The following is a 24,966-nucleotide window of genomic DNA, read 5'->3' as shown; positions in this document are numbered from 1 at the left end:
CATGCCCACCCCCTCAGGGTCCCACGGCACCCAGGACTGCTCCGAAGTGTACAGCTGGATCAATGATACTGGGTGGGCACTGCCTGCCATGCCCCAGCCTGTGTGTGTACCAGCTGCTAGCTGGACCACAAGCACATGTGCGGTCAGCTGCTCCAGGGCATCTCCGCTCCTTGGGAAAATGCTCCTCTGTCCCACTGGACTCCGCTTACAAAATGCAAATTCCAATATAAACGTTTTAGGAATTTCAAGGTGGCAACAGCAGAGGACTAAACCAAGCATGGGGCCCTTTTCAGTGTAGGGCTCTGAGTGGCTGCAAAGACAAGGTCCATGAAGCAGGAGCTGGGTCTAGGCCATCATAAAGAGCTGGGCTTTTACTTGGAATGAAACAGGGAGCCACTGAAGGGTTTTGAGCATAGAAATGACATGATACATTTCACATGCAGTTACTAGTGAAGAATATAGGTTTTGCATTTCACACCAGAGAACTGGCCTCCAACTGCTCAGATTTAAGCACTAAACATGACTTATACAACCATCAGTTTGCTTTTGAACATTCAGTATATTCAAAAAGTATTTTTTTTAAAAAACACTACGTTGTACAATCTAAATACATACACTTCTAATTTTGTCAGTCACATCTCAACAAAACTGGGGGTAAAAGTAATTTCTAAATCTTTACCGAGGACAACGTTAGGTATAAACAAAGTAGATCAAGTCTACTCATAAAACGCGACCTTGATTTTAATGACATGCATTTGGTCAGAATAACAAAAACCAAGGGAAGCAAGACAACTGCAAGAGTGTGAGGACATGCAGAAACAGGGATCTTCCTCAGGCTTCTTGCACACTTAGGACCTTCCCCTTGTGTATCAGTTATGAACTAGCAGAAGCTATGACAATTCCTAACTGTCACCACCTGTAGTCCATGGTGACCCCTCCAGACTCTCATTCTCTACCCGCCCTCTCCCACCTCGGGCTCCTGCTCCAGAGGTCTTCTTGGTCCAGATTTGCCCGGTTCATTCTGCCAAGAGTGACACTCAACCGGCCCCAGCCCATTTCTATTTAGGTAACACTTTCAGCCCGGGATCTGCCTCCTAAGTCATGGGCAGCCTTTGCATGGCTGCCCTTGACTCAGATTCCTTGTTCTGGTCCCATTGGCCATGGCTGCCAGGGACCATGTCACAGGGTCACAACCGCCCTGCTGGAAATTATGGGTGGGACAGTTTTCCCCTTATCAGAACCTGTGAGGATTGACATATGACATAACTGAAAGCTTGCTCAAAATGTCTTCCCACACACAGCTTAAGAGCTCCCATTTCAGTGTATCATCATGCCTGAGATGCTATCAGTGCTGGCCTGACTTTGGTAAACAAGGATATTTTTGTATAACAAAAATTCCTCCAAGAAAGTTAAGACCTACTTGCAGTGCCTGATATGTAGCTAGCGCTCCATAAATGTTAGATGACTGAGTGATGAATACTGGTTAATTTATCCAGTCTAATTGTTTTCCTCAGAGAACAGCCACACTGAATGAAGACATCTTATGGACAAAAGGAAGAAACATCACCTGGAGGACATGAACATTTGACAGAGTGTGGGAAAAGGGCACAGTGATTACAGGACCACAGAGATCATGAATTCTAGAGCACAGGAAGAACAAATCCAGGAGGTGGGAAGTAAAAGAGAAGTTGCATTTCACTTCCCATACCTGTCCAGCCCCCACCCCAAACACTGACCAAGACAAAGCCAACACCTCAGTTGTGCCTGTTTATAATGGCCAGGAATAAAGAATTAACACTGCTGAATGCTGCTGAAAGTCAACCAGGATGAGGATTGAAAGCTGCCCACTGATTTGGTGACACCAACCTCATTGGTGAATTTAGCAAGGGTAATCTCAGTGAAATGTAATGAAATACATAAACACAGCTGTGTGATAGAGCAACCTGAGGATCAAAGGACTATGAAAGAAAGAACTTTCTAGTCTCAGCTCCAAAACCTAACTACTGTGTGACCTTGCAGAAGTCAATTTAATGCTCAGAGCCCCAGTTTTCTCATCTAAGAGGGTAAAAATAATACCTGTCTACCCATGGGGTTGTTGTAAAAACTAAGTGAGATAATATGTGTGCAAGTGCTATAAGGTTGGCAAAGCTCCGCATAAAATCAAATGTATTCTGGCTGTTATCAAATAACAATGAGTAAGTCTGTTCATGTTATTTAGCCAGAAATGCATTAAAAATCTGACCAAAACACCTGGCCAGGCATAGTAATGGCCAAATTCACTGAGAATGACAGAAATTCTGCTTAAGTAAAACAACTTTCAAAAGAAGACATTTAGATCGCACACTAAATAAATTTACTGCTGTATTTATCCCAACAATTTAAACAACATATTTTAACTATGGTTGTGCTTTTTGCCAGTCAATTGTAAATTCAAATAACTATAGTAAAAACCTTGCCAGTTGTAATCAATCACTACACATTTGTGTAGGATTTTCCAGAAGGCTTTGCATTCCATTTGCTTTCTTTGTATATCATCCATTTGGAGGATAAGAAGGTGAATAATGATAAGTGGAAATATCTCTGGATCATCTGGGACTGCATCCTCATGTCCTGAAGCAAAGATTTCTGATAAAATTGCAGATTTGTGCCTCAGGAGAAACCAAATCTAACAAGCATCAGGCAGTGGGGTGGGAGGGGGAATCTATAAAGAAAAGCATTGATAACTTGGTAAAACCCTGAATTGGAATGAAAAATCTTAGTCTAGAAAAATACTGGTGAGGAGCCAAAAATGGGTGATAGTTAACACTTCCTGAGCACACACTGTGTACTGGGGCATGTGTTTTTTGTGTCCAGTTCATCTGATCCTCAGGGCAAATGAAGTAGCTATAATGGTGCCATTTTCCCCACCTACAGATAAAAAACTGAGACATGGAATGAGTAATTTGCTCAAAGCCACAGAGCTATCAAGTATTAAAGGTGGGAGCTGAACCATACTTTTATGGCTCCAAAGTCCACAGTCTTAACGTGTTACACAATCTCCCTCACCTATTTCTTTAGAGAAAGTGTTCAAATTCTTGAAAACTAATCATAATTGATTACCTTAGCCAAATAGTTTCTGATTTCTCTGTTACTTTTTAATTGTCCTATAAACATTAACAACAGAGTATTAAACCAAGACAGGTGCCCTTCTGCACAGGGGGCCCTGCATATGGGGCTCACATCCAGGAAGCCTTCCCTGGCATTAAGATGAGGTATTTCCACTCATTTTAGAAAGAAGTGGCATGAAATTATAAACACACACCAAATTTTCAGAAGTGTAAAGTTGTTCAGAGTATGTCTCAGATCTCTGGGAAAGATACCACTCAAGACAAATACCAGGAATACCCTCTGTAAAGCTGCCTGTCTAGATCATACAATCTCCAACTTTAAGTTTAGTGTACCAGAAACATGTAGAGGCCTTGTTAGAAGAGACTGCTCTGATTCAGCAGGTCTGGGTGAGGCCGAGGAATCTGCATGCCTCACAAGTTCCGAGGTGACCACTTTGAAACCCACCAGACTAGACAAAAAAGCAGCTGTCATGCTTAGATTCACTGGAAAGGCCTCTTTCCAAAAAAATACCTCAGGAAGGAAGCAAAAGTAAAAACTCCTTTTATAGGAAAAAGAGCACATCACTATACATTCAGCAAGAAAAGGAAAGCTGTAGCCCCCAAAGGATAATCCTCTATATACTGATCCTCTCACTCAACAGTTATTCATTGAATATCTAATATATACCTGATGCTGTCCTAGGAGCTGAGGTTACAGCAGTGAACACAGATGAAGAGTCCGTGCTTTCATGAAGCTTACATTTGAGTGGGCAGAGGCAGGCAATAAACAAATTTAACAAGTAAACACTGCGTAGAGTATGTTAGTTGGTGATACATGCTATAAAGAAAAATCGAGCATGGTAAGGATAAGTGTGGGATGGGGGCTGTTTTCATATGTGGGGTGGTCAGGGAAGGTCACTGAGAAGACACAGGAGCAGAGACCTGCAGGACAAGGAGGTATAAGCCAGGAGCAAGAAAGAGTTCCAGGAAGAGGGGATGGCAAATGCAAAGGCCCTGAGCTGGGAACCCACATTTGCTGTGTTTGAGGAACAGCACATATAAAAAAGAATGTTCTTAATCACCTGTGGACAAGGGAACTGCTCTACTATCCTCAAGGATTAATGGACAAAATGATACTGAGTATGTGAACTTCAAAATTTGGGAAGAAAACATGTGGATAATTTCTCTTCATTCTGGTACCACAATGTTTTAAGAACCCAGTCTTACATAAAATGTAGTTACAAATCACATCGGGTTTCATTTTCCTTTTGGATTTTGTTTTGATCTGTTTCCTGTCAGGGTCATTGCTGAGGAGAGAAGCTCTGATGTTTTCCGGAGACAATCAGCAGAAATGTGGGTGTCCCATTGCAGAAGTTAGCAGTGCTCCCACCCCTATCTACTCAAGACTTGCTGCTCCCATTCACACAAATGGCTTCTCACTGCAAGAGCCTGTTGCTCTCTGCCCACACACTTAGCGTGACTAAGAGGCTTGTTTCGTCCACGTACAGGTGAGGCTAGAAGTGCCACAGTGTTAACACCCTGGAAGCAGCCCCCAGCCAATAATGGACAGATGTGGTTGAATACAGAGGAGTTTCTTTGCCTCTTGGGTGGAACTCTGAGGCATGCCCTTCACAGTCCCCCAGACAACGCCAGTGGGATTGAGTCCCAGTTGCCCAAAGTGATAACTTACTCTTTTAACATACCTCCTAGTGGCTTCCTTTCCTTCACTGTCTCACTTCCCCACTCCCCAGCTGGTGCTTCCTGGGTTCATCCCCCAAATACACTACCTTCACAATCCCAGCCTCAGGATCTGTTTTAGTGGGGGCGTGCCAGCCTAAGACAAGTATCTTCTGGCTAAGGAGTCACATCACCACAAGAGAAAGCACCTCTGATCCACTGGTCAGTCTCACCATTGTCTTCTTAATTTAAGCCATGCTATTTATTTTACCACTGACCCAGCGATTTTCATCACATGTATCTGCTCTGTCAGAGAACTCAGAGTCTGTCAGAGTCCCCACAGTCAAACTGCTTCATATAACTCTCAGACCATTTTTAGAGGTATTTTATCAGGTGAATCACAAATAGCTTTACCTTAGTTGTCATTGCAAAAATGAGGGTAGCATGCAATTTCTTGAATGGCCATTCCTAAGAAGAGACATCCAGATTTAGACTCATTTGTTTACCTATAATAGTAAATTTCATTATTTTAAATGTGCATCCTTAATACAATCTGTGCTTGTTAGGTGGACTGCCGTGCTCCCTCCAAGTTCACTAGCTGTGGGTGGCATGGCAATATGATCCTTACTAAGCATCTTTAGGTCAACATCTTATATAATTTCAGTGGGTTTTAAAAGCTGATATGTGTTCTGGTTTTTAAGCACAAAGCCATGTTTTCAGTTGAAGATAAAATTTTAAAAGTGCTGTACTTAAAAGTTTCCATTTAAGAATAGTGAAACCACAAAAGCTAGAAACATCATGTTATCAGGAAATTTAGCAGAGCAGGAAGTGAAGCCGACAACAGGTACATGTTTATAAACAATCCATCTGGTGAAGTAAAATTGTGGCCAGAAGTTGAACAAATCTGTGGGAGCCAGTGGGTTTTTGTATAATTTGGTAGTGACCAATGTTTTCTGCTTAAAAGCCAACTTTAAGAAAAATAAAGTGTTTACTGGCAGGCATGTTGTGGTGAATGTCTAATGGAATTAGCTTTACTGAGTCCCATGGGGGAGAAGTGTTAGTCTAATAATTTAGATTACCAAATTTACTGAATAGAAGAACATCACAGAACAAATGACACTAAAGTTTTCAGATCCAGAAATATTAATGTTTTATTCTGAAATTGCTATAAATTTTCAGGAAGTGGCAAAGAGAGGACAGAGCAGCTCTGTGTATCCTTCACCCAGTTTCCCCCAATGGTTATTTCTTGCATAACTCAAGTATGTTGTCAAAACCAGGAGGCTGACATCAGTACAATATGTGTATCATTTTATCACATGTGGAAGTTCAAAGACCAATCACTGCAATTAAGATACAGAACTCTTGGGGTGCCTGGGTGGCTCAGTCAGTTAAGTGTCTGCCTTCAACTCAGGTCATGGTCTCAGGGTCCTGGGATTGAGCCCCATGTTGGGCTCCCTGCTCAGTGTGGAGCCTGCTTCTCCCTCTCCCTCTGCTCCCTCCCTGCTCATGCTCACTCTCTCTCTCAAATAAATGAATTAAATCTAAAAAAAAAAAAAAAAAATACAGAACTCTTCCATCACCAGAGATCTACTGATGCTGACATCTTACCAGTCTGAATGAAGTGTAGAAACCTTACTTCCTTGTAAGTTCTTTCACCCTCCCTTGTTTACAACATAATTGTCATCAAACAACGCTTTATTTTTTGATTCATCAAACACGGTTTTTTAAACTCAAGAGGAGAAACACTCTTCCTTGCTAATGTTCCAAGATTCATTCTTTTTTCATTTCCTTTTTTTTTTTTTTTTTCCAAGAACTTCCCTTATCCTTTCTTTTAGGGGAGGTACACTGGCACCTAATTCTCTTAGGTTTTCCTTTGTCTGAACATAACTTTATTTCCCCTTTATTCCTGACAGATAATTACACTGGGTATACCATCCTGGGCTGACAGTTCTTTTCTTTCATCACTTGAGAATATTCTACTTCCTTCTAGATTTCATGATTTCTGATGAGAAATCCACTATAATTCAAATTATTCTTTTTTCCTATAGGGAAGGTATCATCTCTCTCACTGCTTTCAGATTTTTTCTGTCTTTAGTGTTCTGAAGTTTAACTATGATGTGTCTTAGAGGGGATGTGAGTTCATCCTGTTTGGGGTTTGCTCAGTTTCTTAAAGCTCTAGATTTATGCCTTTTGCCAAAACTGGGGAATTTTCAGCCATTACTTCTTTGAATACTTTTCAATTCCACTCTCTTTCTCCTCTCCTTGGGGACTATGATGACATGAATGTTAGATCTTTCGCTATAGTTCTCAGGGGTCCCTGAGGGTCTCTCCACTTTTTTCCAGCCTATTTTCTTTCTATTGTCCATATTGGGTGATTTCTATTGTTACCCTCTTCAGATTCATTGATTCTTTACTCTGAGCTCTCCCTTCTGCTGTTGAGCCATCTGTCAATTTTTTTTTTTTAATTTAAGTCACTGTACTTTTCAGTTCTAAATTCTCATTTGGTTCTTCTTTATATCTTCTAATTTTTTGCTGAGACTTTAAATATTTTCATTTGTTTCAAGCATGTTCCTAATTGCTCACAGAAGCAGTTCTATGATGACTGCTTAAAATCCTAAGATTATTCCAGACCTGTGTCATCTATGTACTGGCATCTGTTGATTATTTCTTCTTATGAGAGTTGATGTTTTCCTGATTCTTGATATTTCATAGTTGATGCATGATTTTCAGTTGTACCCTGGATAGCTTAGGTATTATGTTATGAGATTCTAGATCATATAGTTCAATCTTGTTTTAACATGCCTCCTCTGACACCATGCTAGTGGGAGAAGCGGGGTGCCACCTCACTACTGCCAGGTGGGGGTGAAGGTCCAGGCTCCCCACCCTATCTGTCTTGACACTTGGGGGGAGCTCATTCCTGTGGGTGGGGGTGAGATTTCAGGCTCCCTTCTAGGCCTCATCTGACACTCTCCCTTAGATAGGAGAGGAAGGGGCACCTTGCTGCTGCCCACTGATACCACATCAGGGTGAGGGAGGTCTTGTTCCTGCTGTATGGTGGTGAACTCCAGGATTCCATGTGACTTCCAATGACAACTTGGGGGAGGGGAGAGGGAGAAGTTGTCATCTCCAAGTGGGGATGAAATTCTTCCCACTCCTCTGATAGCACCCTGGCAGTGGGGAATGCGGTGCCCTGTGATAGCCAGGCTTTTGCTGTTGGGGTGCAGCTGGGGATTTTTCCATGGTATCTGGATGGAGTAAAGCAACTAGTATCTAGAAGTTTCTCTCTCACCGGGTTGCCCCTTTCCCAGTCCTCTGGCTGTAGAAAACAGACTTTTCTTGCCACTTTGTCTGAGACTATTGGTCTTTCTGGGTTGCCAGTTTTTCCAGCATCCAGTCTGGGACACATGAGGCAAAACAACGACAACAACAACAAAAAACCAAACCCATGTCATTCCTCAGGTCCTGGGGTCCCCTGGCCAGTCTACCTTCTTCTCCCCATCCTACAGAATTTTCTTATGTTTCTTTTATATATAATGCCCAGAGTTTTTACTTGTACTTAGTGAGAGGAGTAGAGAGAAGTGTGTCTACTTCATCTTGGTCTGAAGCCATAGCTACTGGGCATAGTTTTAAAGTGGAAAAAGAATACATATGTCTAATTTTTTTCAACCCTTAGAATGAAGAAGGCATTGAAGTTCACATGGCACATTTGAATGCACTCTTTCTTTTCATCCTCAAAACAACCTTATAAAGTTGGTCTTGTTGGCATCTCCCTTTCTCTGAGGGGATAACTGATTAGGAAGTGGCAGGTCTGACCCAGAGTCTCACAGTGAGTTATTCACAGGGCTGAGGACAGAATCAGATCATTCCACCGCCACACTGTTTGAGCCAGACAAGGTAGAAGCACGAGTACATAGAGGTGAAAAACCGGCCAGTGAGATTTGAATTTACTTTTTTAAGTACTCTTATTGTGGCTTCTCTTGTACCCCATTCTGGTCTCCTTGTCTCTGCTTATGCAGCAGGACTGGACAAGCTAGGCAACCAACAGCATCAGTAGTGCCTGTTTCCTAGAGCCATAGATAAGAGCGCTGCAGAGCCTTGGCCCTGCCCCACTGGATGTGTGGGATCGCCCCTCCCATAAGAATATCTCCTCTACCAAGCCCTGGCCTCCCACCCAGCCACAGCACAGCGTAAGTATTCCACTACATCTTTCTCCAAGTCTGCCGTGGTAGCCCTGGAGCTTGCTTTTTCCCTTCATCTTCTTCTCAGCATAAACCGAAGGTTGCACTTGGTATTGTTCAACTGGTAAAATCAGAGGTTAAAAAGAACTGGTTCGGGGGCACCTGGGTGGCTCAGTCAGTTGAGCATCTGCCTTCGGCTCAGGTCATGATCCCAGGGTCCTGGGATGGAGCCCTGCATTGGGCTCCCTGCTCAGCGGGGTGCCTGCTTCTCACTCGGCCCCTTCCCCCCACTCATGCTTGTGTACGCTCGTGCTCTCTCTCTCTCTTTTTCTCTCTCCGAAATAAATAAATAAAATCTTTAAAAAAAAAAAGAACTGGTTCACGGTGTGACTAATAGTGTCATCACCTGGCTGCCCCTGTTGCACTGAAGATGCATTAGCTTGTCCAGTGTTGGCTGTGGGGACCTCTGTCTTTGGCACACCCAGTCCCCCTGATGGTGTACACCCTACTCATTTTGGTCAAACCATGTTCCTCTAAAACACTAAATTTCTACGTTTTTCCAAAAGCACTCACTGCACATAAAAGTAAATTTCCTACACCCCAAGCTTTTAGGTAAAACCTAAGATTGGCTGAAAAACTGGGATTCTGCAGACTTACAAGTGCATGGGATAGGACCTCAGAAAAGTTGAGACTTCAACCTTCTCTCCTTCAATTTTTCAGTAAAATTTGCACTCCAGGATGAGGTGCCATGTTTGGCTTGTGGCCTCAAGCATCCCTTGAGAGATCACTACATACTCCCAAGATAGATGCATGCCAGCTTGAGAAGCAGAACACTGGATGAAATGTCACATCAAATCACAAATTCCTTATACCTGAAATGAATATAACACTGTACGACAACTATACTTCAATAATAAGCTCATAAAAAACCCTACAAGCTCTTTCATATGATGCAATACCATGCACTATACACATTTGTGTGCATTTGTGTGCCTACTAAACTTTATCTTTATAAAAAACGAGTCCTGGGGCGCCTGGGTGGCTCAGTCGTTAAGCGTCTGCCTTCGGCTCAGGGAACCCTGCATCGGGCTCCTTGCTCCACAGGAAGCCTGCTTCTCCCTCTCCCACTCCCCCTGCTTGTATTCCCTCTCTCACTGTGTCTCTCTGTCAAATAAATAAATAAAATCTTTAAAAATAAATAAATACAAAATAAATAAATACAAAACGAGTCCAAAACCAATGAGCAACACTAATATGATAAAAGGCTATTTCTGCATGTTACTAAACAACACAGGATATATTTCAGAAAAAGTTCAAAAAAGGTGGGATGACAAATACTTCCTAGAGGAGATGTACTCAGTAATAAACAACTAACGACAAAGAGTCTTTTACTTAATCTCCAATGACACATATGTAAAGCTTTATAAGTTCTCACCACTGGTCATGCAGCTCTGTAGTCATGCAGTCTTACCACTCTTTGACTTAGGTAGGAAAAGATGAGTCTAAATTAGCAAGACTCCTGAATTACACACTTTTGGAAAGAAAGAGAACTAATTTTATTTTGCTTTAACTGCATACAGCAACCAGAATTAAGCTACAGTGTGTTAACCCAACAAAACAGCTTGAAAGGGCCTGTGTAGAGTGGCTAGATTTCCACTGGACATGTATTCCTGAAGACTAATCTTCACAGGGAATACCAGGCATTCCTTAAAATCACCAATTATCTGAGGAAAATCCGCACCAGGAAAGCAACAGTAGAGCATAAACATTAAAAAAATAAATAAAAGCATATAGAAAAAAGAAAGCCAATTCAAAAGAAGATAATAATTATCTTCAGAGTGAAAAGGGAGGACATCACATCAATAAACAAGAAGAGACTTTTTTCCCCATCTCCTAGAAGTGAAAATATAAAACTGCTAAAATTAAAAATTTAAGCGGCAGGTGACAGAGAATGCACACAACTGAAAAGCAAATTACCAACGCTAGAAGATTGAGCTAACAAATTCTTTCAGAACTTAGAACCAAAAGACAAAGAAATGGAAACTAGGAAATAACAGCTATAATATTTGAAGGCGAGAAGTGGTAGTTCTGGAAATACAAGTTCCAAAAAGAGTAAATAAACAGCTGGAGGGAAGGAAATGATTTTGTTCATTATTAAAGATATTATCAATGGGATGACTTGACCCTTGAGCTTGAATATAAGAGTTTTCAGATTGAAGTGGCTGAATGAGACAAGAATACATGAATACATGAAAAAACAGCCATACCTACACTATCAATAGATTCACTGATATGAAACAAAGAACAAAATAAAAAAATCCTAAAAGCTTCCAGAAAGGAAAAAAAGGCATTTTTCTATGAAGAAATAAGATCCAGATTGACACTGACATCTTTTCAGCAACACTGCAAGCGAGGGGGCAATGGGGCAGTATCTTCACAGTTATGAGAGAAAGGAAATGTTTAAGCTGGGATTATCCTATACCCAGTCAAATTCCACTTAATGGTGAAAAGGGATGAAAAGCTTCCAGAAGTTCCCCAGTCTTGAACTCTCTAAAAATTTATTAAAGGACGATGAGCAGCAAAACCCAAAAAGGAATCCAAGAAGTAGACAAGAGTATAAGGAATAGTGATGAGCAAAGTAATAAATATTAACTCAGAGATAAATTTAAATAAATGCTATTAATAAAAATGATTTACAACAATCCAGAATGCAGTTATCAGTTGGTCTCAACACTGGAAATGACAGGGATATGCAAGGTGAAGTAAAAGTGTGCAAGGTGAGAGACAGACAGAGGGAGAAACTTTAGGTAGTGAGAAAAAATACAAATGAGTTTAAATATCTGAACTTAAACTACACGGGGGCTGTCGAAGTACAAGGTACACCTTGAGGGAGAAAATGGAAAGCAGCAGCAGCAACAAGCATAGTCAAACTAACCAACAGCAACAAAGGAAAAAAACAAAGTATGGTGAATGGAAAAAACAAATTAAGAGAGGAAGAATAGCTGTAAACATCATTATCATAATCATAATAAATATAAACAAGTCAAAGTACCCAAAAAGATCAGGGACTCTAAATGTGGCTGAAAGGAAAAAGCCAGCTATATTTTATTTGGGCCATGCTTAAAAACAAAATATCACAGGGCAGTTGAATTAAGAGATGGAGAAAGATAAACCAGATAAAAGCTAACAGAAAAAAAAAATAGCAAAAACAGTTTCAGAAAAAATGGGATATAAGGAAAAAAGTCTTAAAAAGGACAAAGAGGGGTGCCTGGATGGCTCAGTCAGTTAAGCGTCCAACTCTTAATTTCAGGTCAAGTCATGATCTCAGGGCCGTGGGATAGAGCCCCAAGTTGGGCTCATGCTGGGCATGGAACCTGCTTAAGGTCATCTCTCTCTACCCTTCTCCCTCCCTCCACTCTCTCTCCCTCTCTTAAAAAAAAAAAAAAAAAGGATAAAGAGGAATGTCTCCTACTGACAAAAGATACGATTCACTAAGAACACTTGAGCAGCCTGGATAAAAATGCCTGTCATTCTTGAAATCTTGTCGTCATCAGGTTGGTTGTCATTGTCAAGTCAGTGAACAAAACAAATCCCAGCCTTTGTGGAGCTTTTGTTCTAGTGGAAGACAGACCAAAACCCTAATAAGCAACCAAACTATACAGTGTACCAGATGGGGATGAGTGCTAAAAAACTAAAATAAAACAGGGAAGGGTGAAAGGAAGTGCAATTTCAAGTGCAGTTAATAAAGGAAGACCTTTCTAAGAAGGTAACATATGAGCAAAACCTCAAGGCTGAGGGGGCAACCATGAAGACTTCTGATGGAAGACAATTCCAGGCCGAGGACCCCGCAAGAGCTGGAGGGGGAAGTGGGCTCAAGATGGAAGAGCTCAGTAGCAATGGGAGGAAAAACCGGACATCCAGGAAACAGAAACTAAGGCTCCCTCCCTGAATGATTTTAGGAAGTTTCAAAATAAAACACATGAGGTCAGCTAACTGAAAAATGACATAACCCAAAAGATTACTAAAAGGAAGAGAATTTTAGAGATGTGTGACATGCAGTCAAGGAGACCTGAATTTAATCCAAAGAGGTTATTGGATTGTGACTATAACTAAAACAGCCGAAGCCTATTCGATTGCATTTCACCCACTGTGAAGGAAGACTGTTTTTACAGAGAAATGCTTAGTTGGAGTAGGATTCAGAAAAGAGAGTTTGAGAGACAAAATGTGACTATGAGTTTCCAGCAATGTCTGTGGGAGAGGGTATACTGATTAGTGGAATTGAAAAACGGTTTTATTTAACAGATACAGATCTTCCTCCACTTATGATAGGGCTCTGTCCAAGAAACCCACCATGAGTTGAAAATGCATTTAATACATCTAACTTACTGAACATCACAGCTTAGCCTAGTCCACCTTCAATGTGATCTGAACCTCCCACTAGCCTACAGGTGGGTAAAATCATCCACCACAAAGCCTGTTTTATAATAAAGTATTGAATACCTCATCTAATTTATTGAATAGTGTATTGAAGGTTATATGGGTACAGTACGGCTGTAAGTGCATCGGTTGCTGACCCTTGTGATCATGTGGCTGGCTGGAATCTGTGCTCACTGCCTCCGCCCAGCATCACAAGAGAGTACTCTACTGTAAATCGTTAGCCCAGGAAAAGATCAAAATTCAAAGTTCGAAATAGGATTTCTACCGAATGCCTATCACTTTCACACCATCCTAAAGTCGAAAAATCCTAAGTTGAACCATCCTAAGTTGGGGACTGTCTGAACATTTCTCATTTTAATCATAAAGATAGATGTGTTTGGAGATAAGAGGTCATTAGAATCATCCAACTGATATCAGGATGAGAAAGCAACCTTAAGTAGTGGTAATTTCTCATACAGATTTCCTATAAGAGGAGAGTGTGCTTATCAAAAGGGCTTGAGTGTCTAGTCCCAAGGACACTTTTGCCAACATATACTAATAAAATGGCATTCTGATTGATTTGGTATTCTCATGTGAGTTTGGTTCCAATAGTCAGTAGCCTGGAACTATCTGAATACATAGAAACACAAGGGACCTAGAAGTTAAGGGCCAAGCTTTGAAAAGTAGTTATTACAAGGCAGTAAAGCTGGGTCAACCATTAGTAGCCCTCCCAGGTGTCACCTGTACCTCAGCCTTCATCCCTCTAACCAGATGTTGGAAATGCTATATTGAAGAGCGAGCCCTGGACTTAACAGTATGGTGATGTACCCCACCCAGGGCTCTATTACCACTAGTCATGCAATCCTGAGTGGCGTCACTTAATCTCTCAGATCCTCAGAGAGTTATACAGGCTTTAAAATGGGAGTAATAATGGCTCTTTTACCTCACTGGTTTGTTTTAAGGCTCAGAATCTAAATCTAAATCTAAAACAAACAGCTATGTGAATAGAAGATATTAATACTAGCATCATTGCATGCCCTGCAGCAATGAGTATATAATTGATATGCCGAAGCACATTACCACAATTATCTGAAAATTGAAGACAAGATGAAAAACCACCAACCCACCGAACAAAATATAGGAAATCCTACCTCTCAGCAACTGGTTTGGCAATGTTTTCAAAAATCATCTCTTGGTTTGCACCCTGATCAAAAATCTTTTGAAATCTGCAAATATGAAAGTAGTAGTTATTTAAAGGCTGAGCTTCAAACACAATTGGGTTAATATTTTTTTTTCCTAAAAGCTTTGTAAATTACCCCATATTTACATACTGGGCTTACCTAACCTGACACAATATCTGCCCTGTAGTCCTGACCACACTGCCCTGTTGTACCCCTGTATACAAATGGTGGGTAAACAGTATTGCTTTGACAAGATCTGCACAATAAATCCCTCTGAAAAACTGCAGCAGCTTTGAACCAAATAATAAACTGTGTGTTCTTTAGCCCTCAAGAGGGACAGTGTCTGCAACTGGCATCAAATTCGAATCCAGATAAGTACGTGAAATGGAAACCCAAGAACAGGATGTAAACAAGACATTGAATTTCTGATGTTTGACCTGTAAGGACAGAATGCAGCTGTGAAATATATGATTATCAAACTTGGTTTTAAAATTGTGAATTGAGGTTGATTTTCCATCAATAGGTGCTGTATCTTGGTATCGGCCACTTAAACTCTCAGGGCAGTTTTGCCCCATTGGGTTTATCATGAATCAAAAGTCAAAAAGTAAATCCAGATGGGCCTGCAAAGAGACATCTTTATCAGATTGGCAAGGCCAGGGCCGTGGGGCAGAAGAACGGTGTCGACGCTGCTTGTCTCACAATGGCGCTGTGACTGAGCTCAGTACGGGATCACGGGCACAGTGGGAAACCCAAGGTAACTTTTATAGTGTGGTAAGTCGCTTATTGGCAGGAATGGCCCTCATTAAAACATCATGAAGGAAGTAAGAGGAAAACGGAGACACATGGGGAGGGAAAGGAGGAGGGGGGCGAAGGGGGAGAAAAAGAAAGAGAGAAGCATAAGCATATAGGGCAAAATGTTAACAATTGGTGAATCTCTCACCAAGCGTCTAGGAGAGGCTACTGCATTATTCTTCCACCTCTTCTGTGTATTTAAAATTTTTCAAAATAAAAAATAGGGGTGGTGTGGCTTTAAAGCAAAACCTTTAAAACAAACATGTTGAGGGCATCCTAAGCAGCTTTTGGAGTGGCTTAGGAACTTCTGGTCCACGTGTCTCACTTGTGATTCACAAGTGAGTTGGACGCATGTTCTATTAAAGTAGAGACTACATGGGGACAGCTGGGTGACTCAGTCGGTTAAGCGTGTACCTTCAGCTCAGGTCATGATCCCAGGGTCCTGGGATCAAGCCCCACATCGTGCTCCCTGCTCTGTGGGGAGCCTGCTTCTCCCTCTCCCTCTGCCTGCCACTCCCCTGCTTGTGCTCTCTCTCTGACAAATACATAAATAAATAAAATCTAAAAAAAAAAAAAAAAAAGTAGAGACTACATGAAATGTGGGACTATTTTCATGACCAAGGAGTTCAGAAGGATGTCTGGAGCTGGGTAGGAAATACAAAATAGAATGAAATTCATGGTCTTTAATCAACATTAACTTCAAAAGATCCTTAGAGCTTATCAACTTTCCTTTTGAAGAAGCAAATAATGAAACTACACAAAAAGAGAGATTGTCAGACACTCTGGCGACCAGGTCATTTAGCAGGCAAGATTATATCTTAGCAGTATTTACCAGTTTGCTCAGAATACTCCTCAAAACCCTGCAGGTGCATCACAGCTTCAGATATGAATGCTGACATAACACAGGGGGCGTGGCTGCTCAAGCGGTCTTGAGAGTACTACCTACTGTGATGTCTGAGCACAGACTCAGCGGCACTTTTGAGGATGATGGTGATAAGGCTGATTTGCTTCTTTGACCAGGCTGGCGATGACAGAGTGAATCCATCAGCCATTCCCAATTCCACCTCCCTAAGTAATAGGAATTACATCGACCACCATGTAAACCCAAGAGACAGCAGGTGTTTCAGTAAATCATACAATGGTACTTAAAGACCAAATATCATCATCCCAAAATATTTTATTTTATGTAATGTAGTTACATAGTAATTTGAAAAGTCATTAATGATCAGCTAGCTTCCAAAAACCATGGAAGAACAAAACAGAATCAGAGAGTTTAAAGAGTTCAGTCGAATCTTTTCCAGAGAAGGAAGTTGAGGCCCAGGGAGATAAAGCAATTTACTCGCAGCCCTGGAGCTAATCAATAACACTCCCTGAGACATAACTTTGGTGTCCTGATTCTGAGGAGGTCCCTTCATTTATTAGGAAGTTGTGTAGGCTTTTTCTAAAGTCCATTTAGAACTTGGCATATGCTGACCTCTTCCCACCCCAAACCTGTTCTTCCTGGTCCTCCACCTCCTAGTACAGGACAACTCCATCCTTCTAAACATGCAGCCCAAAGCCCGTAGGGCATCCTGACTCCCCCCCCCCCCCCCCCCGTTACACTCTGTATCCTACCCATCCACTAACTCTGTCAGCTCTGACCTTCAAAATGCATCTAGAATCCAACTATTTCTCAACATTTCCACTTGCTACTACCCCGGCCCAAGCTACCATAATTTCTTGCCTGGTCTCGCTTGAAACAGACTACTCTTACAGTCTGTTTTTCCACGTCCCAGGACAAATGATCCTGCTAAACATAGTGAAATTATTTCATTCTTCTGCTCAAAACCCTCCCTTGCCTTCCCTTAACACACTGGGAGGAAAAAACTTACAATGACTTTTTCCCCAAAAACAATCCTTAGGATGACTTCTAAGCCTCCCTATGATCTGGCCACTCTGCTGCTCCTTTAATCTTCTTCTTCTCCAGCCACACAGACCCCTTTACTCTTCCTCAGACATGCCAGCACTCTCCCATCTCCGGGACTTGCTCTTGGTTTTTCCTTGGCCTGGAATCCCCAATCCCTCAGACATCTGAATGTCTGACTTCCTCACCTCCTTTAAGCCTTAGCTCAAATATCACCCTCCTGGGACGCCTTCCCTGACTGCCCTATGAAACACTCCATCCCTCCCCTTTGTGGCCCCTCCTCCTGGCACTCCTTATTCCCCTTGCCTGTATTAGTTTTCTCCGTGGCACTTAACACTTTCTAATATACACTGTACTTAAGGATCTGCCTATCTACCCCCTCCCACAAAATGTAAGCACCATAAGAGCCGGACCTTTGTTGCATCCCCTGCTGTGTTCCTAGCCCTTAAAACAGCACACAGCAGATGGTCAATAAATATGTATCGATTGAATGAATGAATTTTGGCAGGAAACACCCTTAAGATGCTGAAACATTTATCTCTGAACATAGGTATAAGTTAAATACTTTATTAATTTCTTAATTTAAAATGCTAAAACCAATATTTTTAATCCAGAGATTTAGAAGGAATGAGTAAGAGATTTAAAAATAAGCAAATAACACATTTTCAATGAACATGTTTCAATGCACTGTTTCTATCTACATAATATAAAAGAATATTTTGGAAAAGGCCAATAGATGGAGACGTGGCCAATTGTTCCTAACAATCACATAGAATCACGCAGAATCAAATGTTTCAGCAAATTGTGCCTTTATAGAGACTGGCCTCACCCAGCTGTCATGAAGTCATAGCTATTGAAGTATGTGGCATGCTTACATCAGTGGGAGAATGCCTGCTTCAGAAAAAGTAAGTCGTGTATTATAAAGCACTCCTTAAAGAACAAAATGAAAGGCAAGAGGGAGCCAAAAAGACAGGGTAAGGACCACCTCACTATGCAGCCATGTGTTAGCACTCCCGCGTGCATACAGTAGAAGACACAAGGAGCGGGGTAGAGGTGGGAGAAGGTAGATAAATGAGACACAGAGGACAAACCATCAAGACCAAAGAGACTTATTATGAGACATAAATAAATAAATAAATAAATAAATAAATAAATAAATTTGAGAGAGAACCATAAAAAATATCTGGGCTGGTTTTATGCAAATGGCGAGGGTAGAAACAGTATGAAAACAGGGCCCAAGCAAATAGCCTAGAAGGAAATGCAAGACAACAATTAGGATTCCTTCCACGGGATCTAGAAACCCACTATCTAAATTTAGGCAGAGATCAAATATGGCTTTGACTTGGGCTCAAACTTCTTCAAAAGTCAAAAGTGTGGATGAAAGAAAACAGTACAGACTGAAACTAGAGATTAAAGGCAGCATCAAGAAGCCCAAATCCCCATTTCAAGGCCTGGTTACTAAAAGAGAATTTGGACCAAAGGCACTGATGACAATCCAGGGGTGGCTGTTGGGTATATTTCACCTGATCCCTACAGTTCAGCACTGTAGGGATGAGAAATATAATGCAATCCATACATGTGAGTATAGATGTAATTTAACATTTTCCAGTAGCCACTTTTTTAAATAAAGAAACAGGTGAAATTGATTTTAAGAATCTATTTATAATCCAATATAACCTCAAACTTTATCATTTTAAATGTAATCAGTATGAAAAAATTCTTGAGATGTCTTACATTCCTTTTTTTTTTTTTCTTTTCCACACCAAGCCTTCAAAAATCCTCGATATATTTTACACTTAGAAACACATCCCAGTTCAGGCTGGCTACATTTAAGTGCTTAAGAGCCACCTGTGGCTAAGGGCCACAACATTAGACAGTAGAGATATGGAGTGTGCATATGAGCATATGAGATCCAGATATCATTTATGTTATAAAGAAGGCTCATCTATACAGCACACAGATTATACCTTAAGTTATTAACTTGAATAAAGTTTAGTCATACACTGAGCTTCCTCTAAGTGCTAAATCATAGTGGGCCAAGGAGGAAAAGGACAACACCAGATAAACAGATGTAACAAAGAAAGGCTGGGATCTCAGGACAGCATCTTGGACAGAGAAAACACACTCTCGGGGTGACAAGGTGGCTCAGTTGGTTGAGCTTCTGCCTTCAGCTCAGGTCATGATCCCACTTCCGGCAGACTCTCTGCTCAGCAGGGAGCCTACTTCTCTCCCTCTGCCTGCCACTCCCCCTGCTTGCGTGCCCTTGCTCTCTCTCTCTCTGTCAAATAAATAAATAAAATCTTAAAAAAGAAAAGAAAAGAAACACACCCTCTTTTCAACTCTGGGTCCAGAGATGAAAAGACAACTTGAAATCTACCTACTAGATGAGATAGAAAATTGTACTACATTCTCCCCAAGAAATGGCACTAATGATTTCACAGGGGATATTAATGCACTATAAGAAATAGGAAATAGTAATAGTAAAAGTAATAGTAAATAGTAATAGTAATAGTAAAACGGAGACAAAGGCGAAAGATAAACTTACTTAAATTTGTAGCTTTCTCGCTTATTATTCACAAATCCATCTGCCAAATCCCGTGGTAAGATAATTTCCAGGCTAGGGGTTAATTTTTCATCTTCATCTATGGAATAAATCTGCAAATACAAAGACAACAAATGAATATAGCATGGTAAAATTATGGCTTGAATTATGACCATGTTATTATGATAGGCATTGTAACTGTATAAAAAATTGTACTCTCAAGATAAGTCATAACATAGTATAATTTGGATAATTTTCCTCTTTGAACTATGCACAGACTCTCACAAATATATGGAACAGAGAAAGAGGTAAAATCTAAATCAATGCTCTACCAAAGCTCAGATCCTCTCTGAATGATCTAGTATTCAAATTTGAGCATTTGAGTGTCTCTGTTGTTGAGAAACTAATAGTTCTGAAAGCAGAACATTAATCTAAGTACTGCTTTGGAATTATGTACCAGAAATTAACATCTTTCTACCACCAGTAAGCATTTCTGAGCATTTACAAAGTGGCCGAAGCAGATCAAAGGACTAGGTCTGAGACTTCTCAGAGAGCTCACAAGAATGCTCTAATTCAAGTTATATTCAAAGCAGCCCAAATTTCCATAAGACATATTCAGGCATTTGATAAAAGACATGTGGTTTCAAAAGACATATGTAATTCATGTCTTTGATGTCATCTTCAAGGTTCCCTCCCAGCTCAGCCACTAATTAGCAAGGGACCTGGGAGAAATCACTTAACCTCTCTAAACTGATATGGAAATGAAGGGTCTTAACCAACCCCCCTTCCAACTGCAAATTCTCTGATTCTCTTCTTGGTTACCTACTCCTTTATTTACTGGCCAGGAAAATCCAGGATCAAGCCTATAAAGAGGTCACGTTGAATAAAGAATAGCATAAGACCTGGTACCCAAAGACTTGTGTCCAACACTGAACTCAATTTACCAGCTGTGTGACCAGCTACCACGTTAAGAATCTCAGTTCCTTTATACATAAAATGAGGAAAAGAGAATTGCCTCCCTTACAAGATTGCTGGGGGGATAAATGATGTCATGGAAACGGAAGCATTTTGTAATGCACCATAAAAAATGTTAGTCATTAGATTTAGAGGTTTTTTTTAAAAAGACTTCTTGTCTTTCAACAGGAAATAAAAGTCTTTCTAACAGGCAATACTTCCTGTTTAAGACTCATTTAGATGCTTGATTATGAGGGGGGGAGTCATATTCTTAAACAAGTAAAAGCTCACCTAAATCTCCCAAAAGTAATTTTCCTAAGCAGATTTTTATTGAACCCTCTCACTTCAAATGTGAGAATTCATGCAGAAAAGTCATCCTGTAAAATAAAATTATTTGTAGAAAGTAATGGCATCAGGTCTGAGACTTTCCGTGGCTAGGTTTTCTCAAGAGACATTTAAAAATTATATCCTGTATGGCACTACACTAAAAAAAAAAAAAAAAAGTTAATGGCTAGACAGGTGAGTGAAAGGGGTGTGTAAGACATGAAACATACAAGAGTGAGGTACTCCTTTTAATGCGAATCACATGTTTTCAAAAATTCTGTAACACTCAGTGCTCAGAAGACAGAAAGGACCATCGACTACGGTAAGAACACTGACCCTTTACCTTGCTGATTAAGCCATTCTTAGAGGCATTAAGAAAAGTCCCTCTTAACCAGAAACTTATTTAGTCTAATAGACTGACTCTTTACCTTTAGTCATAACAATACTTATTTGAGACACAGTGGGGGGTTTTTAGACCCAGAAGACAATAATAAGAAATGCAAGGACGAATGTGAACATGTTTTGAAATGTACTGAACACTATACAAATGAAAAGCATGGCCGTTGCTAAAATTATAAGAGATTTGTCTTATGCATCTTCTAAGTTACCATTCTATAGATTATTATAACTTACTTTATAGTGCCTTAAGGAATAAGACTAACGAAGTAATAGAACCACAAAATGAAGAGGAAAAAAAAAAATACAGGGGCACCTGGGTGGCTCAGTCAGTTAAGCGTCTGCCTTTGGCTCGGGTCATGATCTCAGGTCCTGGGATCAAGCCCCACATCGGGCTCCCTGCTCAGTGGGAGCCTGCTTCTCCCTCTCCCTCTGCAGCTCTCTCTTGCTCTCAAATAAATAAAATCTTAAAAAAAAAAAAATACCTTTGAATCACTCCTGGTTGTTACAAGCAAAGAAACAACTATACATCTCAGGAGCAAAAAGATAGGGTGCTAAAAGTGGGATTTCTAAGGGAGAGCAGGGATACACTAACTCAAAATGTGTTCAGCTGTGTTCTCTTATTTTTGTGTATGTGTAATAATGTTGCATCTTGGTAAGAATCTGCCATTATAAAAATACAGTAGGACCTAAAAATACTCCCTGGAGTATCAAACAATCCACCCTACAAAATCTCACCAAAGAAATGCAAAAGAAGGCACAGTAAAATATCCAAACACTGCAATTTAAGAAAAGAGAAAGTTCAAATTACACCCAAGATTCTCCATCAACACCCCCATCCTTCCCCCACCTGCTCACCCAACCAATCCTCTAACATTACCAAATCCAAGCACCTGCTTCCCACTGCTGAGTCTATGTAGACAACCTCAATATTTTTGGCTAAAAATCTAAAGAGGTACAGAGGGACTTTACATATAAAACACTTGGTATATATGAAGCACTTTAAAAAACTTTCTCATAAGTGAATATAAGAGGAGAGAAAATGGAAGGATATCCATGGTTCCTTTCTACATTGTTTTATTCCTTAAAAAAAAAAAAAAAAAGTATTTTCTTTGGAGTCTTCTCAGGCATCTTATCCTCAAGTAATCCATGAGTAAAAAATCTTTTGATGATGATGACAAAGATGCTGTATTCATTTCAAATACATAAATAACATGAGGCAAATGCTACATTATGATATACTATGATGTTACATATATACACATTGTAGATATGGGATATAAAATATTATTGATAATATACCCATTCCAGACTGCCCTTACCTAAGTCCTCACTTTGGGAGGCAAAAAAGTTTGGTCTGAAGAGCCAAGAACTTTGGAATAAAAAGTCCTTCATTAAAATCAGGGTTCTGCCACTCACTGGGTGGATGACTTGGCCACATTATTTAACCTATCTGAGACTCAGTTTCCTCATCTACAAAATGAGGAAAATGACATCAACCTTGCAGAGTTCTCCTGAGAATCAGAGATAATGTAGACAAAATGCCTAAGTGGTAAGAATGACTATGGTCTTTCTCGGGAGAAAAAAACATGTTTTGAAACATTTAAGAAGCACACCATGTATCTCTACTCACGGCAAGAGCAAGGTCTTAAACTTCTTGTACCTCTGAGTTTAGCACACTAGAGGAAGCACACTAGAGGGAACGCTCAATGTTTTCTGAATGAAAAGTATATGTGTATTCTTTGCTTTGGGATGCATAAATATGTATATCTGCAAAAAGTACTATGTCAAAGGTTCATGTTTGTGTTGCACAAGCACGATGTAGTTAGGCAACAAATTCCTCAGGGCCCATTGTGCACAGAACCACAGTGGTATGTTTTTAGTCTGTGTATCTACCTACATTATCTATATCATCTCAGACGTGTATGGACACCCATCTCTTGCTGGCACGTTCTGCCCGAATGAGAAACACACTTGGGCTTATCTGTGTGCAGAGTGTGCAGAGCTGCATGACCGCTTCCCAGAAAGGTGAGAGAAGGGTGCAAGTTGGGGCGTGGCCCCTGTGAGCGCGCACAGAGGCACACACGCACGCGTCGGCCCCTGCGTGAACACGTGTGCCCGGGCGCCTGTGCGTGGTTCTGTGCACAGGGTTCGTGCCCACAGGGCGCTGCGGGGCGGGAGTGGCCCGGGTGTCTGCCCGCGTCCCTGACAGAGGGAAGCTGGTGTCTGCGTGGCCACCGGGGCGCCTCAGCAGAGTGTGCGAGACTCGGGGAGACATCCGGCGCCCTGCGCCAAACCCCCACCCTAGCCTAGGGCCCCGCGTGCTGTCCCTCCCCTGCCTGGGAGGCCCCGCCGCGCCGGCGCCCTCGCTGCCCGTACCCCTTGCTGCTGCTTCCGGACAGTGGGCTTCACCCTCGCGAAAATCTGTATGGTCTGTTTCACCATCTCCTACCGGCTCTGCACTGACCCTTGACCTGTCTCAGGATCTGGCTCCCAAAACTTCTGACTCCCACCACTTCCGGCCAGCCGCAGCCTTAGCAACAGTAACTAGGGACACTACCCAAGGAGCACCGCGCCAGCCAGGCCCGCCTCCTCTCTCTAATTGGTTACTGACTGTAGAGGGGGCTGAAGGGAAGTACTGAGGGGCGGGGGTTGGGGCGGGGTTGGGGCGGGGTTGGGGCGGGGTTGGGGCGGGGTTGGGGCGGGGTTGGGGCGGGGTTGGGGCGGGGTTGGGGCGGGGTTGGGGCGGGGTTGGGGCGGGGTTGGGGCGGGGCCGAACGGAGAGCGCTGCGCACGCGCCGGGTCTAGAACTCGGCGCCAGGTTTAGCTCCACAGCTGGCTTACTTAGTGGTTAATGGGGTGACAACCACCATGCCCTGACCGGTTCCTTAATCCATTATTTCTCTGTGCCAACACCTCTTTTTAGCACTGAAGTCATTCTGTTTTTTATTATTCATTCATTGAAGAAATGTCACTTGATCTGTGACAAGCAATATGCTGGCTGGGGATGATCCTGAGCTGAGCACCACTGCCTCTGCCCACTTAGAGATGAGGGTCTGATGAAGGAGGCAGCTTTTCCACAGGAAGTTACAAGTTACATCGGGATTGGGCATGGGATTCTGTGGAAGGCGCCTCTTCTATCTCTGTTTTGGAAGACGTCAAGACTCGAAGAGAGAGGGACCGTTTGCCATGCAATGGCCCTGTCAGGAATGGATGGGTTCCCTTGTGCACGGTTAGTAGGAAGGCAAATTTGTGCAGTCACTATGGAAAACAGAATGGAGGTTCCTCAAAAAATGAAAAATAGAAGTGCCTTTCTATTAGAAGTGCAATTCCACCTCTAGAAATATATCCAAAAGAATTGAAATCTGGATGCCAAAGAGATCATTGCACCCCCATAGTCATCACAGTGTTAACCAAGACATGGAAAACACTTAAGTGTTCATCAGTGGATAAATGGATAAATAAAATGTGATATGGGTATATATGAAGATTATTTGATATATTATTTATCATCTAT

The 24,966-nt window shown here is 41.5% G+C and overlaps 1 protein-coding gene across 4 annotated transcripts in view; it reads right to left on the bottom strand.

Annotated features, from left to right (window-relative positions):
• KIF6 (kinesin family member 6) overlaps positions 1-23,977 on the bottom strand; it is a 465,199-nt gene extending 441,222 nt beyond the window's left edge. For 3 of the 4 annotated variants that reach the window (XR_003521659.2, XM_027603428.2, XM_027603429.2), the window contains exons 1-3: positions 23,829-23,977; positions 19,779-19,888; positions 14,509-14,583 (exon numbers count right to left, since the gene is read on the bottom strand). Coding sequence is in view for 2 of the 4 variants with exons in the window: in XM_027603428.2 (XP_027459229.1) it covers positions 14,509-14,583; positions 19,779-19,888; positions 23,829-23,894 (251 nt within the window). In the remaining 2 variants the exon portion in view is untranslated. The remainder of the gene's footprint in view (positions 1-14,508; positions 14,584-19,778; positions 19,889-23,828) is intronic. The other variant, XM_027603430.2, reaches the window with a different exon arrangement.
• Positions 23,978-24,966: the final 989 nt, after the last annotated feature.

Source organism: Zalophus californianus, chromosome 7 (assembly GCF_009762305.2).
Source record: "Zalophus californianus isolate mZalCal1 chromosome 7, mZalCal1.pri.v2, whole genome shotgun sequence".
Taxonomy (NCBI): domain Eukaryota; kingdom Metazoa; phylum Chordata; class Mammalia; order Carnivora; family Otariidae; genus Zalophus; species Zalophus californianus.
Note: the sequence above shows the minus strand (reverse complement) of the source record. Positions and strands in the feature narration are given on the sequence as shown.